This window comes from Gambusia affinis, linkage group LG12 (genome assembly GCF_019740435.1).
Source record: "Gambusia affinis linkage group LG12, SWU_Gaff_1.0, whole genome shotgun sequence".
NCBI classification, from domain to species: domain Eukaryota; kingdom Metazoa; phylum Chordata; class Actinopteri; order Cyprinodontiformes; family Poeciliidae; genus Gambusia; species Gambusia affinis.
In genome coordinates, this window is record NC_057879.1 from 22,830,908 (window position 1) to 22,857,632 (window position 26,725).

Here is a 26,725-nt window from a genome sequence, read left to right on the forward strand (position 1 = left end):
TGTCATTTTCTTAAAAAGAATTTGCAGTAATAAAAAAAGTCAAAGATCCTTTTGAGCAGAAGTGTAATAATTTAATGAGTTGATGGCAAACAGGCTCAGAAAACACTGAGCAGTACAGAATTACATCCCAGAGAAGTCTGAAGAAATCTGACTGTAAAACTGTTTTAATCTCATTTTAGATTTAAAAACAGGCAAAATATTATTGACAAGATAAAAAAACCTGCTTTTTAGACATGCAAAACATACTTCTAAACATCTTTCTACACATTCTGTTCAAACTGAAAGTTATTTTACAAATTTGATCTTAAAGTCAGACGGATGTTCAAGGCAAAATATGGCAAAAATATTGAGCAAGATTATTATTAAAGGCTGAAGATGTGAGTGACATTAATCTTTACAGAAAACTGGATCTGAGTTACTGATGTACAAGATTAACAGCAGCTTTAGTTCAATGACTGATCAATGCTTAAAGATGCATTTCTGATAAAAACCATAAGCAGCTAAACTGTTCACTGGAGAAATTATATTTTTTACAGCCTTATGTGTTATTTTGGGCTTGGAAACGAGTTTTAATCGTCACATTTAAAGTGGTTTTCAGCAGAATCAGGACCTGGTGACTCAGATTGATGATCTGAATCTTTCGATAAGGCAGAAAACATTGTAGCTGCATCCCGGGTTAGAGGCCGGGTCCGTTTTACAGAAACGCGTTATGTACAGGAGCTACAGGCTAACAGCAAATCACTGAGGGTGAGGACGGATCTTCTTCACTTCTTGAATCTTCCCAGGTGTTCTCTGGCGATAATGAGCCTCTGGATTTGAGCCGTGCCTTCATAGATCTACAGATCAAATAAATCAGAGCTGTTTTAGATGGTTGGCAGTGAATAAATCAATTAAGTTTAGTTGTATTGAACATTTCAGCAACAAGGCAGTTCAAAGTGCCTTACATTATAAGAACACAAAGTAGCAAAAGAAACCACACAGTAAACCAGTAAATGTTAGATTTTGTTGAGTGACATCATTGCACATCAGATTATTGATTAATGTTTCATGATTATGTTTCAAAAGCAAACCTGAACAGGCAGGTTTTTAGTCTAGATTCAAAGTAACTCAGTGTTTTGACTGTTTTGATCTAAATGATCTTCCTCACCTGGTAGATCTTGGCGTCCCTCATCAGCTTCTCCACTGGGTATTCGCTGTTGAAGCCGTTTCCTCCAAAGATCTGGACGGCGTCGGCGGCCACCTGGTTGGCGATGTCTCCGGCGAAGGCCTTGGCGATGGAGGCGTAGTAGGTGTTCTTGCGGCCCTGGTCCACTTCCCAGGCGGATCGCTGGTACGCCATCCGGGCCAGCTCCACCTTCATGGCCATCTCAGCCAGGAGGAACGACACGGCCTGGTGCTGCCGAACAAGAACACAGACACCATAACCATCCTGGTAGAAAGGCTTCAGCAGAAATACAACCCAAGTTTATTAGCCGTTTGCTTTAGTTAATGTACTGTTACAGAAGAATATTAGGGCAAAAAAGCTGACTTTTTCCTCAGTTTCAGAATATTTCACATAGTTTATGCATCATCAGGCAAATCTAGTCTTAAAACTTAAATCAACCAAACAAATTTGGGACAATATTTCAATGTAGATAAAGTGCAGGTTTACAAATCCTATAACAAGGAAAAAACATGCGATTATCTTTATATGCAAACAGCATAACTGTTATGAATCAAAGAACATTTGGTTATTAATTTGGATATTGATATAGATTCATACAGAATCTAGAAAAAAAATGTAAAGAAAAGAAATCTGAGAAGAAAACAGGTCAATTCTGGAAAAAAAAAGTCCACATTCTGAGATTAAAGTCAGAATTTTTAGGAAATAATCCATCAAAATTCTGGTAAAAGAAAAATAATTCTGAAAAAAAAAAAAAAATCACAGAAAAAAAAGAATTCTGAGAAACAAAAAGTTTAAATTCTGAGATTAAAATCTGAATTCTGGGGGAAAAAAAGTCAGAATGTTACAATTTTTTTAGTTTGTCCTAATCTTCTTCTATAAACAATTTATTAGTTCCCAAGTTCCATTTCTTTAGTTTTATGTTCGAGGCGCCACCTGCTGGTGGAAAAGGAGCCTAAAAGTGAAGCAAATAGCTTGGTAGTTTAATGGTACAAACAAATATGGTACGGTTGCTCCAAGCCAATTCTGAGATGAGCTTCTTCACCAATGTATGCAGCTCTCTTATATTAGTTTTATTAGTTGTATCTCTGGTGCCGTTGTGTCTTGTTTTTATGGAAATGTAATAAATTTAGGAGGGATTGTTTGCGATTAATTATTATGCCAACTGTTGGCAATTTATAAGCTAGCATTTCATTGTTCAGTTCTGAATCACATAACGTTTTAAAGATAATTTTTTGTTCGCTTGTTGTTTATTAGCAGGGATGTATTGTTCACTGCTAATCGATAGCATTATGACTGACCCAGGTTAGATCAACCACCAAACAATCATCCAGTAAAAGAGAAAAAAAGAGAGAAAAATGATAAATCATGCAAATAGAAATTATTGAGCTTACTTTAATTTATCATGTGATTAATTGGTTTATTGTTTGTTTATTGGGGAGGTTATTTCAAGCAGACATGCTGTAAAAGGAGCTAAATATACTGTTAAGTCGTAGTTTGAATTGATGGCACTGCAGCTAAAAATGATGCGACTCGTTAGCGCCCCATCCTGGACGTTCAAACTAACCTCAGCAATAACTTTGCCAAAGGTTTTCCTCTCCAGGGCGTAGTTGGTGGCTTCATCCAGAGCCCTCTGGGCCAGGCCTGTTGCTCCGGCTGCCACCTGAAATAAAGTCACATTAGTTAACAGAACAAAACATAAATACATTTAAATCTGGAATATATGAGACAGAACACAGAAAACATTTGATTACTTAATTTATTATATACTGCAGACATTTACTGGTTTGATTTAATGGTACCGTTTGACAAAAACAAACATAAAGCAAACAACAAAAGATTTTTGTGACACAAAAGAAAGTTATGTAAATTTCATATAAAGTGAATGCTAGAGAAAATACTGTTTATTCAAATATTGAAACTAAAGGGACTTGATTTATTTAAAAAGGCCATTAAATATGTTTAAAACTAGAAAATATTATTGACAATTAGTTTAGAAAAGTTATTTTTCTCAAGCTCAAGAGAGAAAAATAAGAAATAAATTTAAAGGTAAAACTGTGAACTAGTTTAAAACAAATGAGCATTTTGATGGACGGAGTAAAATTATGGAGCAATTTAAATGAAGAGATGAAAAAATGCTTTACTATAAATTAAATCAAAACATTTTACAAGAAAAATGATTAAGTCTTATAGATTTCTGAATAAATTATGAGGAGAATTATAGATTGTTTGTAACTTATATTGTTGATTTAATGTTTACGGCTCAGAAAATGTCGTTTACTTTTGAAGATGTAGATATTTTACAAGATTTTTTCTTCTTCCTGCTCTCTTTTCACTTGTTTGTAGTAAATGTTTGTGAATTAATGATGAAATTTGTTAAATATAAAGAATAAACTGATTAATGTCCCAGTAAGATCTAGAAAAACCTTTCCATGCATTTATCTCTATCTGTATTGTGTTTTTATGGTGAAAAGCTGTTATATCTCCATTCTTCAAAATAAATCTGATTTGTTGTGATATTTCTGTAACTGGAGCTCTTACTGGTGGCCTGGTGTTGTCAAAGGCACCCATAGCGATTTTGAACCCGGCTCCCTCTCCGATCAGAACGTTCTCCTTCGGTATCCTGACGTCCTCGAACGTGATGCCTCTGGTGTCCGAGCATTTCTGACCCATATTCATCTCCTGAAAGGACAACAAGCCGGGTCAGAACCGGTACATGAAGTTTATCGTTAACATCGCTAAATTAATTTAGTTTTGTTTACAGAAACGCTCACAGCTTTATTGAGAAGCCCTGCTTACCAGGGTTTCTGCAGCTTTACGAATTTTTAAGACCATTATGAATGAAATTTAAGATTTTTATCACGAGAGAAATGTACAAAAGAAAATTGTATATTTTACATAGTAGTAGTGCCAAGATTTATGCACACAATGAATGTAGCATCTTATGGATTAGCAATAGGAGTGAGCTTTCAAGGCCTTAATTACATGAATTAAATAGATTTTAAGGCCTTAATTTTAGATAGATTGAGTTATAATTTTTAAGGTTTTAAATTTAGATACATTTAAGACTTTAAAGATGTTTGAACACCCTGCTTACCTTCCTTCCGATCTGAATCCCTGGAGTATCCGCTTCCACGATGAAGCCAGTAAAAGCTTTGCTGGCTGGACATTTGGGATCAGGATTGGTGCGAGCAAGGAGGAAGTACCTGAAGACAGAAGAGACAAATAACATGTTGTCTACCAACACTGCAGCCACATAACCCCAATGAGCGAAGGAAGACAGCAGCTGGGCGTAGATGCACACCAGTTAGCTTTCCCTCCGTTGGTAATCCACATCTTCTGGCCGTTGACGACGTACTCGTCTCCCATCTTCTCAGCTCGGGTCTTTAGTCCGGCCACATCAGAACCGGCTCCGGGTTCAGTGACGCAGTACGCCTGTGGAGGAGAAACGAGAAGCGTCACACCTCTGAACGTCAAACAGAAAAAAACCCATCCTAATTTAAATTTTTTAATGCTGCCTAAATTAAAAAGCCATTACTTTGGTTTTTATCAAACTGCAGGAAGTGGAAGAAAACAGTCACATTTCTGTATGTTGTGAAAATTACCTCCTTATTTTTACTTTAAAATTGCACTAAATTTTGACTTTGTTTTAACTCCTCGTTTAACTTGTTCCATAATTTTACACCATAAATTGAAATATAAAAGCTCTTTCTTGCATATATTTCAAATCCTTAGTGTTGAGTTAAGTTATATCCTCTTCTCTTTCAAAAAACATGCTCTGTTTGTGCTCAGGTAATGGTTTATTTGATAAACATAATGCTTCAATGCTTAAAAATAAACAGTGTGGAGTCAAAATGGTGGATAAAACAGGAATGATTGCCAGTATTTCAGATATTACAAAAAACTAATCAATAATTATCTATAAACCACATCGTCCTAATTTCTGTATTAAAAACATTCTTTTAATACTCATTTGGTCTAATTTGAAATGTTGTGTTTAAAAGAATCTTCATAATTAACAGGAATAAATCCTTTCAAACATTTGGTGTGTAATTAATCTCAATAATTTGTTTTGCTTGGTGATAAAGGTTTCTGAAATAAATTGACTTTTCAGTAATATTCCAAACTATTCAATGTTTGTACTAAAACTAGCAGTTTGTCTCTTGCTGAACTTACACACATCAGCGGCTCCTCCGTCATCCTTCCCAGGTATTTCTTCTTCTGCTCCTCATTTCCAGCAAGAATTACAGGCATTTGCTGCAAAGTACAAACAATAAGTTTATTAATACGGAGCTTCTCCTTATGATTGATGATGTGGAAAAACTATCAGGAAGGAAGTTAACAGCCATAAAATCTGTTTTGAAGCAATAAACTTAAATTTCTTAAATAATATTTGAATAAAATTCATTAAATAAATAATTTCTGCTCTGTCACCACCTGCTCTCCTGTCCTGATGACGACGTTATGGATGCATTACTTTACCGACTCTAAACATGCGTTACTTTACTTACTCCCAGAGAGTTTGCCTCGATGGCCGTCTGCATCCCAGTGCAGGCGTAGGCCAGCTCCTCTGTGATCAGGCAGGCGTCAAAGATTGACAGGCCCATTCCACCTTAAAGGAAAAACTCAACATTTAAGAGAAACGGAAGAAGAAACCTCACATTTGGTTTTGGGTCAATAATCAGAATCAGAATATACATTATTGATCCCCAAGGGGAAACTGATTATTTGCTGACAATCTACTCCTTTCCAAATAGTTATACATTAGCAAATACAAACCATTAGTGATATAAAGTTTATAACATATGGAATTATAAGTAAGAAAAACGAAAAGGGTAGAGTGCCTTCTCCGGGTCAGGGGGGGTGTCCTGCCCCAAGTGGAGGAGTTCAAATATCTCAGGATCTTGTTCACAAATGGGGGAAGAAGGGAGCAGGAGATCGACAGGTGGATTGGTGCAGCATCTGCCGTCAAGCAGGCGTTGTACCGGTCCGTCGTGGTGAAGAGAGAGCTGAGCCAAAAAGCGAAGCTCTCAATTTACCGGTCGATCTACGTTCCCACCCTCATCTATGGTCATGAGCTTTGGGTCATGACCGAAAGAACGAGATCGCAGATACAAGCGGCCGAAATGGGTTTTCTCCGTAGGGTGGCTGGGCTCTCCCTTAGAGATAGGGTGAGAAGCTCAGTCATCCAGGAGGGACTCAGAGTAGAGCCGCTGCTCCTTCACGTCGAGAGGAGTCAGTTGAGGTGGCTCGGGCATCTGGTCAGGGACACGCTGGAGGGACTATGTCTCTCTGCTGGCCTGGGAACGCCTTGGGATTCCTCCGGAGGAGCTGGAAGAAGTGGCTGGGGAGAGGGAAGTCTGGGCCTCCCTTCTGAAGCTGCTGCCCCCGCGACCCGACCCCGGATAAGCGGAAGATGATTGATTGATTGATTGATTGATGGATTGATGGATGGATGGATGGATGGATGGATTGATGGATTGATGGATGGATGGATGGATGGATGGATGGATGGATGGATGGATGGATGGATGGATGGATGGATGGATGGATGGATGGATGGATGGATGGATGGCTTACCGTACTGCTGTGGGATGTGACTGTTGATCAGGCCGAGCTCCCAAGCCTTCTTGATGATGGGGAACGGATACTGGGAGAAAAATTAAGGTCAATTACACATTAAACTTAAACATTAGGCTTCTGAAACCTACATTTGATTTGATTTAAATCCATTTTCTATTTCCAAATAATAAAACTATGTTTTATAATACTAAACCAATAGAATAATGCACTGTTATACCATTGGTATTTAAATTTGGCTTCACATCTTAAGGAAATCTACTGAAGGGTATAAAGATTAATGTTTTTCTGTAAGACAACACTTTAAAAGAAAGTATTCAGCCGTATAATTGAGCCTCTTGTTTTCTGAACATACTTCAGCACTTCTGTCATAAGCAGCTGCCACGGGAATCATCTCTTCTCGAGCGAAGCGCCTCGCCAGCTGCTGGAACTCCTTCTGCTGATCCGTCAGTTCTGTTCACAAAACAACAGAAAGAATTAAAGAAAGAATTCACTTATTCACTACAGATAGATACACTTTGACTGTTTTCCAAAACATGTTGGTCTGACTCAAACAAAACTCATTTATGAAGGAGCCTAGCAAGGACAAATATTTATGAGTGAATCTTTCAGGAGGAAATTATGATTCTTGGGTAAAACCACTAAAAAACAAGGCTGCAGTTTGTTTCTGAAGAAAAATTGTTTTATTTATAATAAATAACCAGAACAACTTTTTTGAGCATTTATGTCCATCAATGTATGTAAAAAAAATCATCGTAGGGTCGGCAAAAGAGGTCAGAAACCACTAGTCTTTAGGAACTACAGAGATGCACCGATCCAATATTATATCTATATTGGTCCTATAGTGAAAAAAAATTCTAGATTGGGTATCGGTGACGATGTTCCCAATCCATGAGGGCAGATCTATTCAGTATAATCCTATGCTTTATTATTTATTTCACATTATATTTAGAATTCCTAATTGCACTTTCTGAACCACTTGAAAGAAGGTTTGTTGTAGTTTGTTTTTACAGGTTTGACCAAAGTAGTCAACCTGTTTTGTCAGTATCAGTTTCTTTATTATTTACTTTACATTGGCTGTTATACTCCTAATTGCACTTTCTGGAAAATTTAAAGTTGTTTTTACATGTTTGTCCAAACTTGTGAAGCTATTAGTGTATTTAAATGTATTGTGCTGGTGCAGAATTATCAATTAAATGTGTAATCAAGAACACTGATGAACTATGTTTAAAAAAAGAAAAGTCAATTCAGCACAATTTTCTGCATTCACATATTGCTTATTGTCTTGTTTTCCTCTCACTCACCGAATGAGAAGCCGGGAGCTCCTGCATGGCCGCTGGAAGCTGCAGCGGCTGCAGCAGCACTGGAGCTCTGCAGACGAATCCCAGAGCGAAGGCTGGCTCTGAACACCTGCATGGAGGGCAAAGGTCACTGTTACCCTTCTCCTGCCTATACCAGCACTGACTGCTGCATCTGAGCACATCGTAAACAAACTGATACACTAAAGAATGAGCAGTAAAATCAAAGCCTGTCAATGAGGAGAAGCTAAAGAAACCAAGTCACTTTTACTGATGAAACCACTGAAGTCTATTTTTCCTATTTGTGTTTCTGTGGCCTATGAACAAACTGTCACATGAACATTTTAATTGATCTTACAAAACCATTAGTTTCAGTACATGACCTAAAATCAAGTCTGATCAAATTTTATTTGCATAGCACCGTTCACCAACAAGGCATTTCAAAGTGCTATACATCATAAAAACACAAAAAGTTATAGAAACACAGCAAACAATTGAAACATTACATTTTGCCGTCGTAACATCAGATTGTTGATTAATGTTTCATTGATTATGTTTCAAAAGCAACTCTAGACAGTTAGGTTTTTAGTCTAGATCTAGAGGAAGTCATTGTTTCAGCTGTTTTGTAGTTTTCTGGAAATTTGTTCCAGATTTGCATGAATATTACACATATATTATATTCACAGAACCTTAGTCATCATCTAATTGTGTCTACTTACTGTTTGGCAGAATAATAGTTAGGTAAACATTGTATTTACATATTATATGCTCGGGATTCAGATAAAATTGTTCTCCTTCAAATAAAATATAAGGGAATATAATTTCTTGTCCAGCAGAGGGGAAATTCAGGTGTACCAGCAGCAAGTTAGAGCAAAATGGAAGAACGTAGTTACACCAAGTAAAAAAATATAAAGTCACTGAAAGGTAAGAGCAAGTTTATAAGAAAAATAATACTGTACTTATTAAAAACAACATACTGAAAATGGGTTATGAACAACAAAAACATCCAAATACATTTAACAGACACAAAAAGGTATTTCAGTCTGTTTACTCAGACCAGGTTTCAGTTTAAGTCGGTTACTCTTTTCTATTTCTCCTGCTCCTTGAAATGGACCTTGAGGTTACAGGTTTTACACGGGATGCTAAAGCTAATGCTAGAAACGCAGGCACGGATTCAGGTCTGCTATTAAAGATCCAGGAGATGCTGAAAAGCATTCAAATAGTGACTAAACCATAATTGCAGAAACACGATGGGAAAGTTTGTGTTTTAGCCGTTATAGCAACTTGCTAACTAACATTAGCATGTGACGTAACGGTTCAACTGGCCTCGTTTCCGTATACAAAAGCTCTCATTTAAAGCTTATATTCACAAATTAACATGAAATACACATAAATGTGTCTGTAAATAGCAATTAGAGGGAACAAACGCACCTTATTGAGCAGCATTGTTGATCCTTCAGCATAAAATGAACCGACTGGACGTTAGCTACCTCTGCTGAAGTAAATTAGCGTCCTCTCGACCAATCATAGCGACGGAAATATGTGACGTGTAATAATCTGGCATCTCCAGTGACTTTTGTCCCAGTTTCTCCATCTTATCTAATGCAGGTCACCTATACTGTTTATAGCAGTTTATTTGACGTAATGGAACATTAAAAATGTCTCAGAAGTCCCGTAACACAAATTAAATATCGCAACAGTTCAGAACCTGTTTTGATGAAAATTAAAACAAGTTGGATGACATTCAGATCAAATACACCAAAATGGAAGGCTGAAATATGCCAGATATATGGTGTTAAAAAATACGTTTAATATTGTAAAATACCCAAAGAAGGCTCCAATATTTCTGGTAAATAAACCCTTCAAATTTATCAAAATAATAAAATAACTGATTATTCACAAAACAAGGCAAAATAATAGTCAACATGATAAAAATTAATCTAAACTCATTAATATAGTTAGTTTTAAATATTACTTTACTTGTACAGGAGGAACAAATATTTTTTGTAATGAAATAGATTGCATCTGATGTATTGTCTTTGCTGAAAAGAGTAATTATTAATCTAATCAGTTTTTATCTCAAGTTCATGTAATTTTCATCAGAAATCATTTACTGTGTGAAAATAAAACTCGGTCAGGATTTAACTAAAACTTTGCCATTTTTCCAGCTTCTGCACCAAGTTAGATTTTATAGGAATCGTTCCCATTTCAAAGAACAAAGAGCTCAGAGATCAGATCAGGTGTGGGACATTTGAGTTTTATTGTTGTATCAAACAGCTGTACATCTATTTGCCTTTCTTGGCCTTGATCTTCCTCAGGTAGAACTCCAGCTCTTTGCCCTCCAGCAGATATCCGTCTGCCCTGCCGCACTGGCCGGGCCTGGAGGCGATGCAAGCTGCAGGAAAGCAAGAAAAAACTAAACCATTAGGAGGAACTAAAGCAAAAATCAGAGAATAAAAATATAAATATGGATTTAAAAAAAAAATAAATTAAAGATTGTCAATTTACAGTTTTAATGTTCTAAAAATTTTAAAAATAAAGCTATGAGAATAAAATCATGAGGACAGTCATAATATTGCAAAAAGTAGAATGTCGTATGAGAATAAAATCATATTTCAAAAATAAAGTTGTACAAGTCGGAATATTATTAAGTCATAAAATAAGAAAATTACAAAATATTGCAATGCTACAAGAAGTTGTACGAGAACATTAAGAAGTTGTACATAAATAAAATCGTAAAATTACGAAAAGTCGTAATATTAGTAGAAGCCGTAGAATAAAATAACATTACAAAGTCGTACAAGAATAAAATTGTAAATAAAATTAATAAACGTTGCATCATGAGAAGTCGTACAAGAATACAATTGCACAGAAATAAAGTAATATAACAAGTACTTATAACTATTACTTTGCACCAAGTAATATTAAGAAAAGTTATAACGGAATAGAACTAGAAAAGTCGTGAGAATAAAGTCGTAACATTACGAGTATAAAATTGTACAAAACATAATATTACGACTCTTCAGACTTCACTCTCAAAATATTACAACCTTATTCTCATACAAGTTTATCTTGGCAATAAGACTTTCTTCTTGTAACTTTATGATGAGAAATTAAGATGAAGTTGTGATGTTACAACTTTCTTCCCATAATTTTATTTTTTAGATTTTTATAGTATGACCCTTGGACGTCATTGTGAATTTGCTTTAGTGAACATGAAACCCCAGAACAGTTTTTTTCCTGACAGTTTTACCGACCCGTACTGTCATTGTGACTCGACTATATGCCAAACTAAAAGCAAAATTTCCAAAACAAAGAACATTTCTGACCAAAATGATCAGTTTGACATGGATTTTATCTTTAGGAAACAGAATGCACAAACATTGAGCACAAGTATAAGAGTGAGTTCTTTACAGCGATTTAGAGAATTGTTCCCTTTTTAAAACTTTAATATCATGAAATTCTGTTTTCAGGCTCCTTGTTTAGGTTTCACAGTGGATGAGGATGTTTGACCTACCGAGAAGTTTTCCCTGAAGGAACTGCTCCTCCAAGAGAGTGCTGATCTTGGCCGTCTTTTTACGCTCTTCGTACTTCTTCTGGATCTTTTTGGACCTTTTCTTGTTCAGGATCTCCTCCTCCTCAGGAGTCTGCAGCAGGACAGGAAACGAATTATTAGAATAAGAAATAATCTTTGTAAAAATTAACTCTCTGCTGATTGTTTTTGGTGCTGCTCGCTCGTCTTTCTCAGAGACTCTGATGTCACCACTTCCATTCAGTAGCAGAACTGGTCAAAGTTATCATCATGGAAAGACTTGATGGAGATTAAAATGTTATGTAAAACTGAGGTCTTAACAATCCTGATTACCACTTGTAAACACCTCAAAAAGTCAGCTCTCAAATTCAAAAATACTTTTCCAAATGCAAATTTCAAAATTTCCCAACAGTTTGTAATTAAATCATAAAAACAGTATCAGATGAAGAACAATTTCACACTTTTTCAGAGTTCTGTTCAAATGCTAGAAAAACAAACTGAGTTGTGTTAAAAACAAATTCTCCAATTTACATTTTGAGAACATTGGCTTCAGCAGTTTGTTTGTAAAATTTAGACAAATGAGGGGCATAAATGAACCACATCCAATTGTGAAAACACATGAACTTATCTAAAATTTGGATTCATCTTTGCCACGTTAAATTTAATTTTTTTCCTCTGTTATATGGATTGTTAATTTTAGCACTCTCTACTAGAATGAAAGTATTAACAAATAATACATTCGAAAATATGCAGCTGATTACTTTGTTATACAGTCAGACATACAACTGGCTGAAAAGGTAATAATAAATAGTTCTTATTGTCACTTTAATCATCATCACAACAGTACCACAAAATATTGTGATAAAACATTAAGTCCAGATCACCAATCCTATCAGAATGTGAAGTTGGCATCAATTTACATCTTACATGTTGAACACCATCTTTAAATATAGTTTAAAGGCATGAAACGTACCAGCTTGGCTCCCTTCTTGCGTCCCAGAGGAGTGGCGTAGTGCGCCTCATACCACTGTCTGAAGGGAAGGCTGTCGACCAGGACGATGCAGTTCTTCACCAGGGTCTTGGTTCTGACCAGCTCGTTGTTGGAGGCGTTGTAGACCACATCGATGATCCTGGTCTTGCGTGTGCAGCCTGAGCACACAAAGCAAAAATCAGAACAAGAAAACCTCAGTCTTTGAAGTAAAAAAACTAGTTTTACAGGACTTTTATTTTTTTCCTCAGAGTCTTTGGTTTCACCACTTGCACTCAGTAGCAGAACTGACAAAGTTCTCATCATTGAAAGAGGACTCAGAAAATTTAAAGAAACACTCACCCTCAGAGCCCCATGAAAAGTTTCCAACATCCAACCTCAGAGCACGGTACTTCTTGTTCCCACCACGGACCCTCACTGTGTGGATGCGGCGAGCTCCGAGCTGCAACGATTAAACACTCCGTTAAAGCAAATATAATTCTACAGCAGCAGCAAAACCAAATGTTTAGCTCTGCAGCGTGTCAGTGTAACTATGACAAGTCCTACCATTGGTAAGCCCAAAATTTTGAACCAAAACAGCTCAAATAGGAGCTTACCTAAGGGCAAGTTTTCATCTCTCACGCTGTTCCACATTTAACACAAAATTGTCTTTTCTCTTACCTTTGTGTTTGCAGGTGGACGACCGAGCTCATACTTCCTTTTCTTGTGGTAGGGCTTGCGTTTACCGCCGGTCTTGCGGCGTTTGTGCCAGTTGTCCCTTGAGATACCTGGAAAAATGTTTACAAAAATGTCACACCACAGTTTCTACAATGATACTGATTGAAAATAATCTTATGCTTGAGTGATCAGTTCTCCAAGGTAAGGTTTGTCCGCATTCTGAATTTGGAATCCGCTTATAAGAGTTTCATCATGTCACTCAAGCAATTTCAGGTGAACTTAGATACAGAAATGTAAAAACATTTTGAATCAAATTCTACTTCCTTGAGTACTTTAAGACTTTGTTGTTAACGGAGACTGTACATATCACATAAAATGTCTAAACGTGCATCAGCTAAAATTTCAAACCAGTTAGCCACTAAATACAAACAATAAAATGTGCATTATCTGCTTTTAAGAACATTATCAGCAGCATGACATGATCTCTGCCAGCGCGCTAGCTTATGCTAACAACCTTCACTTAAACTTTACAATGTTTACACATTTAAATTTAAACTTTCACGAACCAAAATAGCATTACAAGTCACACTACCATCTAATAAAGTATGTAAGCCAAATTTAGCGGCACTCTAAACCGTTTACGGGACACACTGCAGCTGCAAGAGTTAGCTAGAAATGGGTGATGCGAGCAGCCATCTTGGAGCATTTCACACAGCTACTGAAAATTAAATGATAAAACATCATATATTGCATTTACGAATCAAAGTTTGAGCTAGAAATATTTTAAAATTATTAAGCAGCAATAAGACGAACCATTTCGATAATATTCCACCGATAAAAAACGAGATGGACAAGGATTCTGTATTCGAGCAATGCATGAAAACACGTACCCATTCTCAGGCGCCGGCTAGAAAGAGGAACCGCAAAGGCTCATGGGTAGGTTTGAAGCTTCGACCTCTCGCGATAATTTACGCACTTAATCCCACGCGTTTAAACGCCGTTCTAAACCTTTTCTAATTTACCTTCAGAATCATTTAAACTATTTCGAAGTAAACCACCGCACACATTTACGGAAGAGAAATACAGCGACTGAGGGAAATAATTCTAGTTAATCTCAGATTTTTTAAAGATTTTAATTCAGACTTTCCCGACTGTTCAGAAGTCAGCTTTTTCTGGCTGAAAAAGTCTTTCTGACTTTTCTTTAGACTCAGATTTTGTTTTTTAAAATTCAAACTCTGTATTCCCAAAGAAAATTAAATGTCATAACTTATATCATCCGAACATCTTCAAAAAACTTGTTGTGGCTGATGATGCTATGAGCAGGAAGAATATCCAGTAGCAGTCAGTCCTGCAACAAATCTGAAAAGGCCTCTGACTGAAGATTGTTGCTGTACTACAGTCTCATGACTGTCACAGCTAACACCATCAGTTGCTAGCAAGCATTGCTAATCTCAACTCATAGATAAATTTGTTCAGAAAGTTAAGTCTGGAATACGATAATTGCCTATGGACATTAGGATGGCTGTAAAACACGTTTGCCAAACAAAATGGCCGCCTGAGATACTCTGGCTGATTCTAGACTAAGAAAACCCATGGAGTGCATTTGTGAAAAGATTTTCCAAACATTAAATATTTGATTAATCAATCAACTTGATTTATCGCCCAGCCATACCAGAAAATATAATTGATAATCTACCATCTGTATTATGATTTGTGAAATTTAGGCTTTTACTTACAAAACTAAAGTTTAAGATATAAAATACGTACACAAACTGGACATAACCCATAATACCTAAACAAGTTTTAACTGCTTGGATGAGAAATGGTTTAAAACATTTTCAAAGAACTCCATTAAAACTTATCATTTGAAGATAATACATGTTAAACCAACATTAATGAGTCAGGTTTGTGTTTTCTCAGTTGTTTAATATATACAGCTATTATTGTTATCTGGCAGTTGTACAGATGTGGTTATAAACATGGCGGTGTGCATGTTTCCGCGTAATGAGCAGCATTCAGTGAGGCGACGCAGAGAGGTCACTCTTCCCAGGGGCTCATGTCGGTGTCTATGGCCACACAGTTGTACGCAGCGTAGCGCAGCTTTTCCTCACAAACCTTGGCACTGAAGAAGAGAGCAGGGAGAGTTTTAGTGTTCGGCCATTTTGAATTTACAGTTCAGGCAAGAAATCAGCACAAAAACTGTCATCATAGCATCCTGACCAAATCCTGCAACTAACAATTATTTTTTTATGTTATTTGTTGAGGTTAAAGCCACTATAATGTTCAAACTCTGTTTCTTATTGTTTATGTTCAAGTACTTCCACTACATGGCCCTTTTACACAAAAACATACTAAAAGAAGATCTTTCTGAGGAAATATCTAAATATACATCCAATAATTAGAGATAATAATAAAAGAAACATTTTTGGCTTTAATAATTTTATAAATCAATTATTCTGATAAATGTTCTCAGTTAATCACTTAGACAAAATTAGTTTTTGGCAAGAAAATAACCATTTTATTGCTAAAAATGCAACAACATGGCATTCCTTTAACCATTTGTAGCAGCAAAATAATACTTATAAGATCAACATGTGAAAAGCTCAGTTCTTCTTGTTTTACTGATCATCAGTATGGATGATCTGTTGATTAACCAATTATAGCAAAAGGTGCTTAGTATGATTTTATTTTGTTTTGTTTTTTACAGAATTTGGACCCGGTGAAGCTAAATGAGTTAAAAACTAGTAAACCCTTAACCTGGTCATACCTTGGATAGTTGGGTAGATACAAGGTGCTGGAACATGTGGACGACTGTGGAAGTGCGTCAGTCGTGTCCGATCTGAATTTGAAAACAAAAACAAGCTGGGATTATTCTGTTTTTCCACCACTGCTAAGAAATAACTCCTAAACATAGCAGTCGTGCTCACCCTAGTTTGTCAGGGAAGACATAGATTGGTGCAGGAAGACGACTTCTACCCGTCACAAACCTGAGAAACCTGCTGCGATCCTCTAGAAATAAAAAAAAGCAATGTGTTTCATTCATTTATGTCTTGTTAAACTGTAAAGAATTATCTTCATGTCTCATACATAAGTAGGGAAAGTTACAGGGAACAAACCATTGGTGAAGTTTGTCAGTGCCTCCCATAGGTACTGCACTCTGACGTCACTTTGCTCCAGGTCTTCGTAGCGCGCTGGTTGATAAATAAAAAACATTATTTTCATCATGTTAATGAAATGTAGAGTGTTGCTACTTAAACATCCCTGATCTGTGCAAGTTTTGACACTTTTTCCACATTTATTCTTTCATAAAATATTGATCCTCCAGCTAAGTGCCAATACAAGAAGTCAATCTATGCTTTTAATCTCAAAAAATATATTTATTGAAAACAAAAAAGCTCAATTTATGTAAGTATTCGGAGACATCCTGGATGTACGGTATATTTCTCTCAACACTCCTGAAGGTTACGCCTGTCATGATAACAAATTTGGTTGGATGATAAATTGTCCCAGATGTTATGATAAATGATAATATTGTAGATTTATTACTTGTTACAACAGGCCTACCTGAATTTTCCGTATAATTTTATACATTTCAGTTTAAAGGCTTAATAATGACCTAATTGTGAGTAAAACTTACTGAGCCGTTTCAGGGCTTCCACTGTGATCTCCGGGTCTCCACACACTTTCTTCTCCACTTCCTGCCATGTGAGCAGGTCCAGTACGGCCTGTGGAACCACCTTCAGCAGCCCTGCCTGCATGGCTGCAATCTGCAGCAAACAGGGAAAAACAAGAAATCACTAATGAAACAAAGGAAACCATGAGCAATAATAAAGTAAGAGGAGTTTGTCTCCAACCTGCTGCCTGCTCTCCTCCAGCCGAACTTTCTGCACCAGGCGGATGAACTCCTTGCGGTCTTCGTATCGAACCGGCACGTTGCTGCCACCCGGGATCAGGTCCATCATGTGGCCGTCGGTCAGCGGCGTCGTGTAGACCAGCTCCTCCCCAAACCTGAACTCAAACGTCTCCTTGTCCATGTTCTCCATGGCTTCCAGCAAGTTCACCTGATCGCAGATTTAAGCCAAAGTTACAGAACCCAACAAAGACTACAAATTATCTGAAAAATTTACAGTCAGGGTTGGGAAAGCGAATCTGCACTGCTTAGATGTCTCACCAGAACCGAGTCGACTGCTGGGAAGTCTTTTTTCCAGCTGACCGCCTCCCCTGTCAGCTGCTTCCACACCAGACCAGGCAGAGCCAGAACCTGCAGCAGGGATTTGGGATTTTAAATTAAAATATGGTCCAAAGTAGGGCTGCAAGACAACATTTCAATCGATTAATTACAGTTTTGGCTTCTCAAGATTTTGTCTTTGGAAAATCTGGATTTGCAGTCGTTGGGTTTCCATAGTTCCAAGGCGGCCATCTTGTTTGACACGCGTGCTTAAAGCTTCTATTTATTTGGACGTTGAATTCAGGTTAACTCTACGACTGAACATTAGAGTCAGGAAACTATTTTTAAATCCGAGAGTAAACTTATAGTATTACCAACAACAGTGCAGGGCATTCTGGGTAATTACAACCAAAACAAACATGCAAGCCTAGTGCCAATTGGAGAAATGGATCATGGTTTTTTTCCCCAACGACAAAAGAGAAATCCTTCAACGCTACTCAATTTTTGTTTACATTTTGTGAAGAAAATGTAAAGAAAAACTTCTCTCCTGGTAGAGACGAAGGAGACAGTGGTTGATTTTTAGATCTTTGACAAGGTAGATAAGTTCGGCTGCACATGTAGGAATCGGCTGATCACCAATCTCCCAAAATTAAGAAAATTGGTGCAGATTTACAGATGCACCCAATAACCTACAATTGGATTGCAGGTTGACTCACCAGGAAGTCTTTTCCCCTGAGAGCTGCACCCATCAGCTGACCGATCCACTCGTATTTATGAAAGTCCTTACAGGACGGGTTGGGGACGTAGTAATCTCTGGCCTCAAAGTCTCCCTGATGGACAAAAGACGGTTTCAGAAAGGCGAGGCTCAATGACGTTTGGCAGCGGTGATGAGGTCGGATCTGCTACCTGGTTGGACGTCCGGGTGAAGAACGGCAGAGGCATGGGACACTCGGCAGAGCTGGGGCAAAGCTCCTCGGACATGTCCGCCAGGCTGTCCCGAAAGCCTCCGCCCTGGTCGATGATTCCCTCGGCGATGAACTTACATTCCCACCACTGATCGTAGCGAGCCGGCCATCTGATGAGACGAAAAGTTCATCTTGGTTTGAGATCAAACTTTACTTTGACTTCAGAGTAGAGATGCTAACAAATTATCATGATATATAAATTTTTTAAAATATCTCGATAATAATGTCAAAGATGATATTCCACATTTTCTGCTTTTGGTTTAGTATTTGACTTGGCCAAACAAATATGCAACTAGGGCTGTCAGAATAATCAATAAATCAATTAATCACATGACAAATTAAAACAAACACAATTATTTTTATTTAGTGATTTATGTTTTTTTTTTTCTTTCCTCTTTTTCTAACAAAATCTTCATTGGTCCTATTTTTGAAGGATAAATCATTTTGTTTACGGAGATTTCATAATTAATTTTATTTGTTGTTTTGTTTATTTATTTGGGGTATTTAAAATGTCTTCCAGTTCATTAGAATTTAAAGTTTATTTATCTTTGAGAACCTGTTCCTGCATTATTACCATTTTGCTACTAGAAAATGGTATCAAAACAATATAATCATTTATCACAATAACTTCTGGGACAATTTATTGTCCAGCAAAATTAGTTTTTGTGACAGACCGATATGTCACCAGAATAAGAAATATATTCATACAGAAATATTTACAAAAATCAGACAAAAAAAAAAACAGAATAATTTTTTTCATCGTTATTAAAGTAAAAGTAACAACATGCTGTACTCCTACTTGAGAGTAACACGAGGCCAAGAAGACGTACCTGTAATCTAACGTCTTGTCGTGTTTGTCTGACGGCTTGAGACCTTCATACACCTTCAGGAGCAGAGAAAGCAAACTTGAAACCATGGTAACGACGTCTGACGAACCTCTGAGTTTAGAGACGGACCTGGCTGAACACGGCGTTCTTGCAGCTCGGGTCCAGAGACGGGTTGTCTCTGTGCTCCATGGCCAGGCGCCTGTTGATGTAGAGGCGAGGCATGAAGTTTGGCTTGCTGGTCTCAGAGTCCTTCAGGCACTGGATGATGAGGGCGGAGCGCCGCTTGGACAGCAGCAGGAACTGCTTTATGCTCTAGAGGGCGCCAGAGAACACACACACACACACACACATACACACACGCACGCACGCACACACACACGCACGCGCGCACACACACACACACACACACACCCACAGAGTTAAAAAAAAAAAAACACAAAAAAGGAAAAAGAAAACATTTGTTTGACACATTTAGCATGTTTTTATACCTCCAATTGTGTTTCTACTATTCATTAAAAAAAACAAAAAATACCCAGCCGATATGTGGCAAAGACTTAATGTTTTTACATGTCTGGAAAATGAGATGTTTCAAAAACCTTCTGATTATTGAGTCACAATCCACTGCGCCGTTGCCTAGCAACCGCAGCAGGCCCAAACTGTGGGCTAGCAACTCAAGCCAGGCCAAGTGCCGTTACCTAGCAACCCAAGTGGATTAATACTTCAAACTAGAGACTAAGTGAAATTTTAATTCTGCTTTGTTTTAGGAAATATAATGGTTTCTTATTGGAAAAAAATACACAGAATTGTGTTTAACAACTACTTTTACTAGCTTAAGTCGCTACTACAGAACAGGACAGTGTTGTTTGTTTTTTTTTCTTCGTTGGTACGTTTAAGTCTGCTGCTTCTCAGCAAATTAGGCAGCTAACGCAGGAAGACATTTCCAGTTTCTGAGTTTCAGTTTTGTTTCTTTAAGATTTAGGTTTTTAGTCATGAGGTTAAAACCAGTAGCAGAAAAATAATTTTGACTCTTCTTCTGTTGATAATGGAGGAAGAAGCATTTTGAAAAGAGAAGCTTCATTCCCATTGATGGTGTTCTTAGTGTTGATCTCTTTGATTTTCTGTGTGCAGAAGAAGAGATCATGTTTACTAAACTTAAAAATATATATTCTAACTTACATTTGCATTATTATTATTTTTGAAACAATCCAATAAGTGATCCGTTTCTGACACAACCTATTAAACTGTCTATTATTCCTATGTTTGTTTGCTTGTTGGGTTTACCAGAAGCCGGTCACCAAACACGGTTTTGTTTTGGTTGCTGTTCACCACATAAACATCTATAACCCGACTCACTTTGATCTGGTTAAACGTTCCCAGGCTGTAGTCCCAGGCTGGCACCAGGTGTGGCAGCACATTGTCCATAAGGCTGATGAACCTGCAGCAGACCGAACATAAAACCAAACTGATGCGTCACGGACTGATCCAGCTGAAGAAAGCAGAAGGGAAACCGCAGCGGTCTTACCTCTGGATCACCAGTGCTCTGCGGTACAGGATGTCGGGCGGCGTGCCCTGCAGGCGGGGGTAACGGACCAGATTGGAGGAGTGGAAAACATCGGCGTTCAGACCCAGATCCCGTTCACACGACGACTTGATCTTTAAGCCCCGAATTCGGACGTCGATCCCCTCATCTGTGAAACAGTTTGAAAGCTTTATTTAGGTTTCACTGAAACAGATAGTTTCTTCTTACCTCTAATGAAGAAAGAAATAATTTTTAAATTTGGTTTAAATTCTGGAAATCATTTTTATCATCATTATCTCCAAACTTTACAGATTTGTAGATTTTACGCCCACATACACAAGTTACCTTTCAAATAGAACAACAGAACAAAGTTCATTTGGATTTAAAAGGAGTTCCACAGGGCTCATTTTTTAGCCCATTTTGTTTTCCATTTTTATTCATAATTCAGGAAAAAACATCTATCTTTAAGCAGATGAAACTATCCTTATACAGATATGTTGGGCATTTGGCAGGATGGCGGAAGCATTTAGAAAGGTCAGACTGGGTTTTCATCATCAAAATACGGCCAATTTTAACTTCACCGTCACCAAAAACCTTCTTCAGGCTACATTTTTGAACATTATTGATTATGGTGTCACTTTATACACATTCTACTTCCTCTAAACTTTTCTTTTTAAACTCTGTATCACTGCTATTAGCATGTTTTACTAAGTTATTCACAGAGTTCATCACAGTGTATTTCATAAATAGCTTTCTTGGCTCTCGTTAAGTCTAAGAATTAAACAGCAGTGGTTTATTTTCATATACAAACATTTAATTACACACTTGTATTTGATTTGAGTATGTTTCTAGGAGATTCTTGTGATTTACAGTCTTTGAATTTGTTTATTTTTCTATATCTTCTGAATTTAACAGAACAATATTGGGAATAATTTTCATATTACTCTTAAAGTCTTCTGTAATTGTCCAGCTGCTATTCTTAATTTAGACTTCTCTGTGTCATGAGGACTCCAACCACTTTGCTTTTCTTTATGTTTTTCTTCTTTAATGCCAAACTTTAATGTGTAATCTGAAAAACAACTGTTAATATCTGGGGCTTTCTGGACAAATAAAGGTAAAAAGCAAAAAAAAGACTGACCTCTACATTCCTCGATTCGGACTTCAATAACAGGGAGATGAGAAGTCATGTCCTCCAGAACGCACACCTCTCCAATCAGATTGCTACATGAAAAATAAGAACAGAACGTCATGAGGTATAAAAAATAAAGGTCTTTCTGGTGTTACTCTGGTGTATTAATGGAGATAGTTTTCACTATCCCATAAATAAAACTCATAAAGCACCAATAATTCAGCCGTTATAATGCTAATTTATGCAGGTAAAGAAAGTTCATTGGCTGAAACTCACTCGTCTATGGTGACATCACTCAGCTTCTTCAGATTGTCTCCTTCTCCTCCATAAACCGTCACCCTCTTGGGCATGTAGTTGTCGTCCGTTGAGTCCACAGTTAATATCAGCTTACTGTTGGAAGAAAAAAGAAACAATAAACCCTTTGACAGAAAAAAGGATTCACTGCTTCTTGGGTTGTTGTTAAGGTTTAAGTTGAAGGAATCCATTAATGCGAGAAACAAGTGACCTGAACATTCAGCGACACATTAAGATAGTTACAAAGTCGGCCTTCTATCACCTGAAGAACATTTCCAAGACTAAAAAGGACAAATATATCAGCAAAATCTAGAGAAACTCATCCACACATTATCTTTAGTCACATTAGTTTGCAACAGTGTATTTAGATGTCTGCCTAAAAAAAAATCAGACAAGCTGTAGCACTAAATCTAGGGAACAATAGAAAAACACCCAAGTTCCAAGTACACTGGCTCCCTGTAGTTCAGAGAATAGACTCTAGATATTTAGATATTTCTCCTTACTTTATCAGTCATCTAATGTTTCTGTTAATTGTTTTATGTTTTTGTTGTGCCTTGTTGCTGAAATGTGGTAAACTAATAAACCTTGTTTGTTCTCTGTATGCTGCAGATTGTTTGTTTGCATGTTTAATTATACTATCAAATTGTTCCTGAGTAAATGAGTAATTTTTTTTTTCTTTTGAGGGGAAGGACTAAAAATGCAAAACTCCTGGTAGGAAATCAGGCAGTGAAGCTTCCTAACACAAACGGCTGCAGGAGTTCCTGGTACTTGCTGAGTCTTAGTTAAAGACAAGCTGGAAAGTCGGTGACTATTCTTAAAAAAATAAATAAGATGCAGAAATATTATTTATTTCATATACAATTGAAATAAGAGTTTGAATGACTTTTAAAAGCAACTAAAACATGGATCTAGGCCTGTCACAATAACAGATTTTCCTGGACGTTAAATAGCCCCAGAAGTTTTTGAAATACATGATAAAATTGTTGTTTTGAGATCATTTCTAAGTAATGTAATGGTAATGGCATAGTAATGCAAATTATTACATTATCAAAAATCAATAAACTTTAAAATATAACGAACATTTAAGACTGGAACTGGAAGACATTTTAAAGATCCAAAACAAATAAACAAAACAACAGAAACAACAAATATAATTCTTTATGAAGTCTCTGTAAACAAAACTGTTCTGTAAAACATAGGGCTGGTTGAGACCAAAGAACCAGACTGAAGAATTTTATCACTCAGTTTTTGGTAGAAAGAAACAAAACTATAAATTATGCAAATGAAAATTTCTGAGTTTGTTTTAATTTATCATGCAATTAATTGATTTATTGCTTATTGGAACAGATCTACAGGCATCCAATCAATGAAGTTTAGGATTAAACATGAAAAAATACAAGAAAATAAACCAAAAATAAACTTTCTAAATGTTGTGAGTGAGAGCATCAAATAAATCATCATCATAATATCAGGAATGTATAACAACAAATATCAATATTGTGAGAATTCCTAATATTGCCAAAGCCTTATGAAGACGCCCCCAGCTGAGCTTCAAACATAAATAACCCGACAGACAGCAGATTCCTACTTGACCACAGTGCCTCTCTTCATCAGCAGGCGGATCCAGTGCTGCCCCTGCATGCCGTCGCTCTCCCAGTAGGTTTCCGTGTCGCCATCAGTCAGACAGGTCACCCCGCCGCTGGGATCCTCCTGCCGTTAAACATCAGTTTGATTCAGGCACAGCAGGAAAACGCAATCAGATTTTTAGTAGAGACAGAAAAACAATGAGTCATGCAAATTGAAATGATTGAGTTAGTTTAAATTATCATGTAAATAATTTGCCTGCTGTTTGAATCCAACCTAAATGAAGAAGCAGTTAAACATCCGATTGTCGCTCACCGAGCTTGAAGACACTTCGATGCCGGTGACGCACTGCTTCACGCTCCCCAGGTTCTCGTCCTCCTTTCCTATGTGGTCGTAGAAGTAGTGCACCAGATCCTCGTCGCATTCGTATGTCCAGGTGGGAGGAACGTACCTGGGATGTGCAGGTAGCGTTCAAACTCACCACCTCGTTTACAGTCAACAGTCACTTCACACGGCCGTGCTCACCTCAGCTTCTGGACAGCCACCGAGTCGCACTCTGTGATTTTGGGCTTGGAGCCGATGTAGAGCGCGTTCTCCACGTCCACCACCTGCTCCCACCTGTAGCAGGGTTTGTGGTCGTAGCCGAAGAGCTGCTGCTGCCGAATGATTGTCTCTGGCGACTCCACGGGAACCAGCCTGTCGCCTCCCTCCGTGTGTTTACACACCAGGATCCAGCCCTCCTCCAGGTCCTGGCCGGGCCGCAGCTCCTCCAGCTGATCCTGGGAACCGAAGGCCGTCATTTGGTCGTTAAAAACATCAGCAAAAAGTTTCTCTGAATATCACAACTTTGACAGATGTCTTACAGAATGAAATTGCAAACACTTCCTTCTAAAATGTGCTGCACTGGTGCAGATTTGTCAAATAAATGTGTAATTCAGTGCATTTATGTCTGTTTAAAATAAGAAAAGTCAATTCAGTGCTGTTTTTATGTATCGGATCGGTATTTACTGAACCTCAGATATCGGTATTGGAAGTGACTGAAGAAATTAAAGCTGTGTTGTTTTTACACGTCTGTCCAAAGTTGGGAAGCTATCGGTATATTTAAGTGTGCTGTGCTGGATCACAATTATCAAATAAATTAGTAATTTAATTGTATAGTTTATGTCTGTCTTTAGAAAAAGAAAGGTCAGTTAAATTTTCTTTGAAAATATAAACATTTTACGCCAATTCAGCACTGTTTTTCTGTATCAGATCGGCATCAGCCGATACTAAACATCTGATATCTGCATTGGAAATGAAAAAAGTGTTTCAGTGCATCCCTAATTGTGGGACAATAAAGGATATTTTTATTCTATTTTAACTAATGGAGAGGGATGATGAGCTCACCTTGTTTATTTTCACCCAGAGACCCTGGCTGTTGCAGTACTCCTCCCCTGTGGTTCTGATGCAGGTCCCTTTCTTCGGCTCTATGCTGTACTTGCATGACTTCTTGCTGTGTGGAACCTGATGAGGGCTTTCGAAGATAGCCAGGAGGGTCTTCCCCACTGTGGATCCTCCTGCAGCAGCTCCGGCAGCAGCAGAGCAGTTGGAGGATGAATCCTTGCAGATTTTGTAGCAGACCTCTTTGGGAACATAACACAAACTCTCAGGGATCGGCTCACTCCTCCTGAAGCTCTCTATGCACTTGTTCAAGAAGCGGATCCTGCCCAGGAGGAGGTGAGGGTTGTCTCCCAGAGCCATGGTGGAGAGGATGAACAGAGGATCAACAGCCCGGCAGCAACAGGGGGAGGACAGCTGACATTACACCTCTGTCCTGTTGTGTTTTCCAGCCTGGATGCAGGGACGCTGCTGCAAACAATACAGAACATTCCGCCTCAAAACACGACTTACAAAAGTCTCAAAGGTCAGACATGACATAAGCAAAGGGCAAAGTTCACTCACTCTGAATAAAGAGTCGCCTCATTTCTGAAGGTAAAAGTCACTGTGCTAATGCTAACCTGCTAGGTGTTCTGTAATGACTGGGACTCTTACTCTTTATTAACAAAAACTAATAATAGATCCAGTTAAATATCTGAAATACTAAATTACACAAACGTCACACAGTTTAAGAACAAGCCCGGAAGCTGTCTTCAGGAATAGTAAATGTCAACATACCTGCTGAGAAGGGTTTAGATGAAGAAAGTCCTGATTTCTAACAACGCGGAAGTGCAAAGAACATCCGATCGGTTTCCCTTTCAAAACAAAAGCTCGAAACTGTTTAATTTTTTAACACGCTCTGTGTTGTTCAAAGTTGTGACTTTAAATAATCAGAGCTGGGTAGAGAAGCCAAAACTTGTATTTAAGTAAAAGTAGCACTACTTAAATATATTTTTACTCAAGTAAAAGTAAGAAGTAGCGATCCAAGAATTTACTCAAGAGTTAAAAAGTATCACTAAAAGAGGCAAACAGACTTATAATATCTGATTATTTCGCAGAGATGTCATCAGACATATATAGAGTTGTGTGTACCTTCTGGAATTTAAAGACTAAAATAAAAACAACAACCAATAAATAGCATGGTTACAGAATAAAAATGCAGGAAGAAGAAATAGTTTTCCAAATTGATTTTTTTTGTCAGACACTTGGTTTGTTCATTCAATGAAATTACTTGCAGTGGGTAGATTATATGAAAATTTTACGCAAGAAAAACTTAAAGTATGTTTAATAAAACTACCTTTAAAATAAATTTCTCAAAAAGTTAATCAAGTAAAAGTAACTGAGTAACAGTTACTTTATGTTCAAGATAGGAAAGGGATGTCAAGGTTCATCTCTTCCTTTTCCCATATTCATGAAAATAGCTAAATGTAACATGTTCTCTGAAACTTCGTTTTAGTAAAGTGAAATTTGGCCAAAGATTATGAATAAGTTAAAGTGATGGTCATAAATATCAGTAGCGACTGACTAACATATTTTGTTCACTATAAAGTTTAACTTGGACAGGGAATCAAGTCAACCCCAAACTGAATGTCAATGTCACGCCACA

The 26,725-nt window shown here is 37.4% G+C and overlaps 3 protein-coding genes and 3 non-coding genes across 7 annotated transcripts; all 6 read right to left on the reverse strand.

The window, feature by feature from the left end:
- Positions 1–49: 49 nt before the first annotated feature.
- On the reverse strand, positions 50–9,632 carry acadm (acyl-CoA dehydrogenase medium chain). Its single transcript, XM_044133677.1, has 12 exons — positions 9,472–9,632; positions 8,047–8,152; positions 7,098–7,195; positions 6,743–6,812; positions 5,674–5,774; positions 5,339–5,419; positions 4,467–4,597; positions 4,260–4,368; positions 3,704–3,844; positions 2,730–2,825; positions 1,148–1,396; positions 50–836 (listed from the first exon to the last, which is right to left on the reverse strand). Exons 1-12 carry the CDS (start codon positions 9,484–9,486, stop codon positions 765–767), a joined length of 1,269 nt encoding a protein of 422 aa, XP_043989612.1. The 5' UTR covers positions 9,487–9,632; the 3' UTR covers positions 50–764.
- Positions 9,633–10,276: 644 nt separating this feature from the next.
- rps8a (ribosomal protein S8a) lies at positions 10,277–14,169 on the reverse strand. The gene is made up of 6 exons (XM_044133679.1): positions 14,108–14,169; positions 13,221–13,327; positions 12,903–13,002; positions 12,546–12,721; positions 11,558–11,687; positions 10,277–10,435 (listed from the first exon to the last, which is right to left on the reverse strand). Exons 1-6 carry the CDS (start codon positions 14,109–14,111, stop codon positions 10,326–10,328), a joined length of 627 nt encoding a protein of 208 aa, XP_043989614.1. The 5' UTR covers positions 14,112–14,169; the 3' UTR covers positions 10,277–10,325.
- LOC122841869 lies at positions 11,781–11,849 on the reverse strand. The gene has a single exon (XR_006372466.1). It is a non-coding gene; the product is annotated as a small nucleolar RNA SNORD38 (small nucleolar RNA).
- Positions 12,803–12,871, reverse strand: LOC122841868. Its single transcript, XR_006372465.1, has one exon. It is a non-coding gene; the product is annotated as a small nucleolar RNA SNORD38 (small nucleolar RNA).
- LOC122841871 lies at positions 13,076–13,184 on the reverse strand. Its single transcript, XR_006372467.1, has one exon. It is a non-coding gene; the product is annotated as a small nucleolar RNA SNORD46 (small nucleolar RNA).
- A 953-nt stretch (positions 14,170–15,122) lies between the features above and the next one.
- Positions 15,123–25,974, reverse strand: hectd3 (HECT domain containing 3). Of its 2 annotated transcripts, none has more exons than XM_044133680.1 (20): positions 25,858–25,974; positions 25,090–25,551; positions 24,229–24,482; positions 24,019–24,154; positions 23,708–23,829; positions 22,102–22,215; positions 21,835–21,917; positions 20,700–20,865; positions 20,531–20,612; positions 19,307–19,489; positions 19,181–19,233; positions 18,292–18,460; positions 18,102–18,215; positions 17,389–17,478; positions 17,072–17,278; positions 16,855–16,984; positions 16,334–16,408; positions 16,145–16,226; positions 15,985–16,056; positions 15,123–15,339 (listed from the first exon to the last, which is right to left on the reverse strand). In XM_044133680.1, the coding sequence occupies exons 2-20, from the start codon at positions 25,441–25,443 to the stop codon at positions 15,255–15,257; spliced, it is 2,571 nt and encodes an 856-aa protein (XP_043989615.1). In that variant the 5' UTR covers positions 25,444–25,551; positions 25,858–25,974; the 3' UTR covers positions 15,123–15,254. The 2 variants fall into 2 exon arrangements, with proteins under 2 accessions (XP_043989615.1, XP_043989616.1); XM_044133681.1 differs by lacking the exon at positions 25,858–25,974 and adding an exon at positions 25,645–25,664.
- Positions 25,975–26,725: the final 751 nt, after the last annotated feature.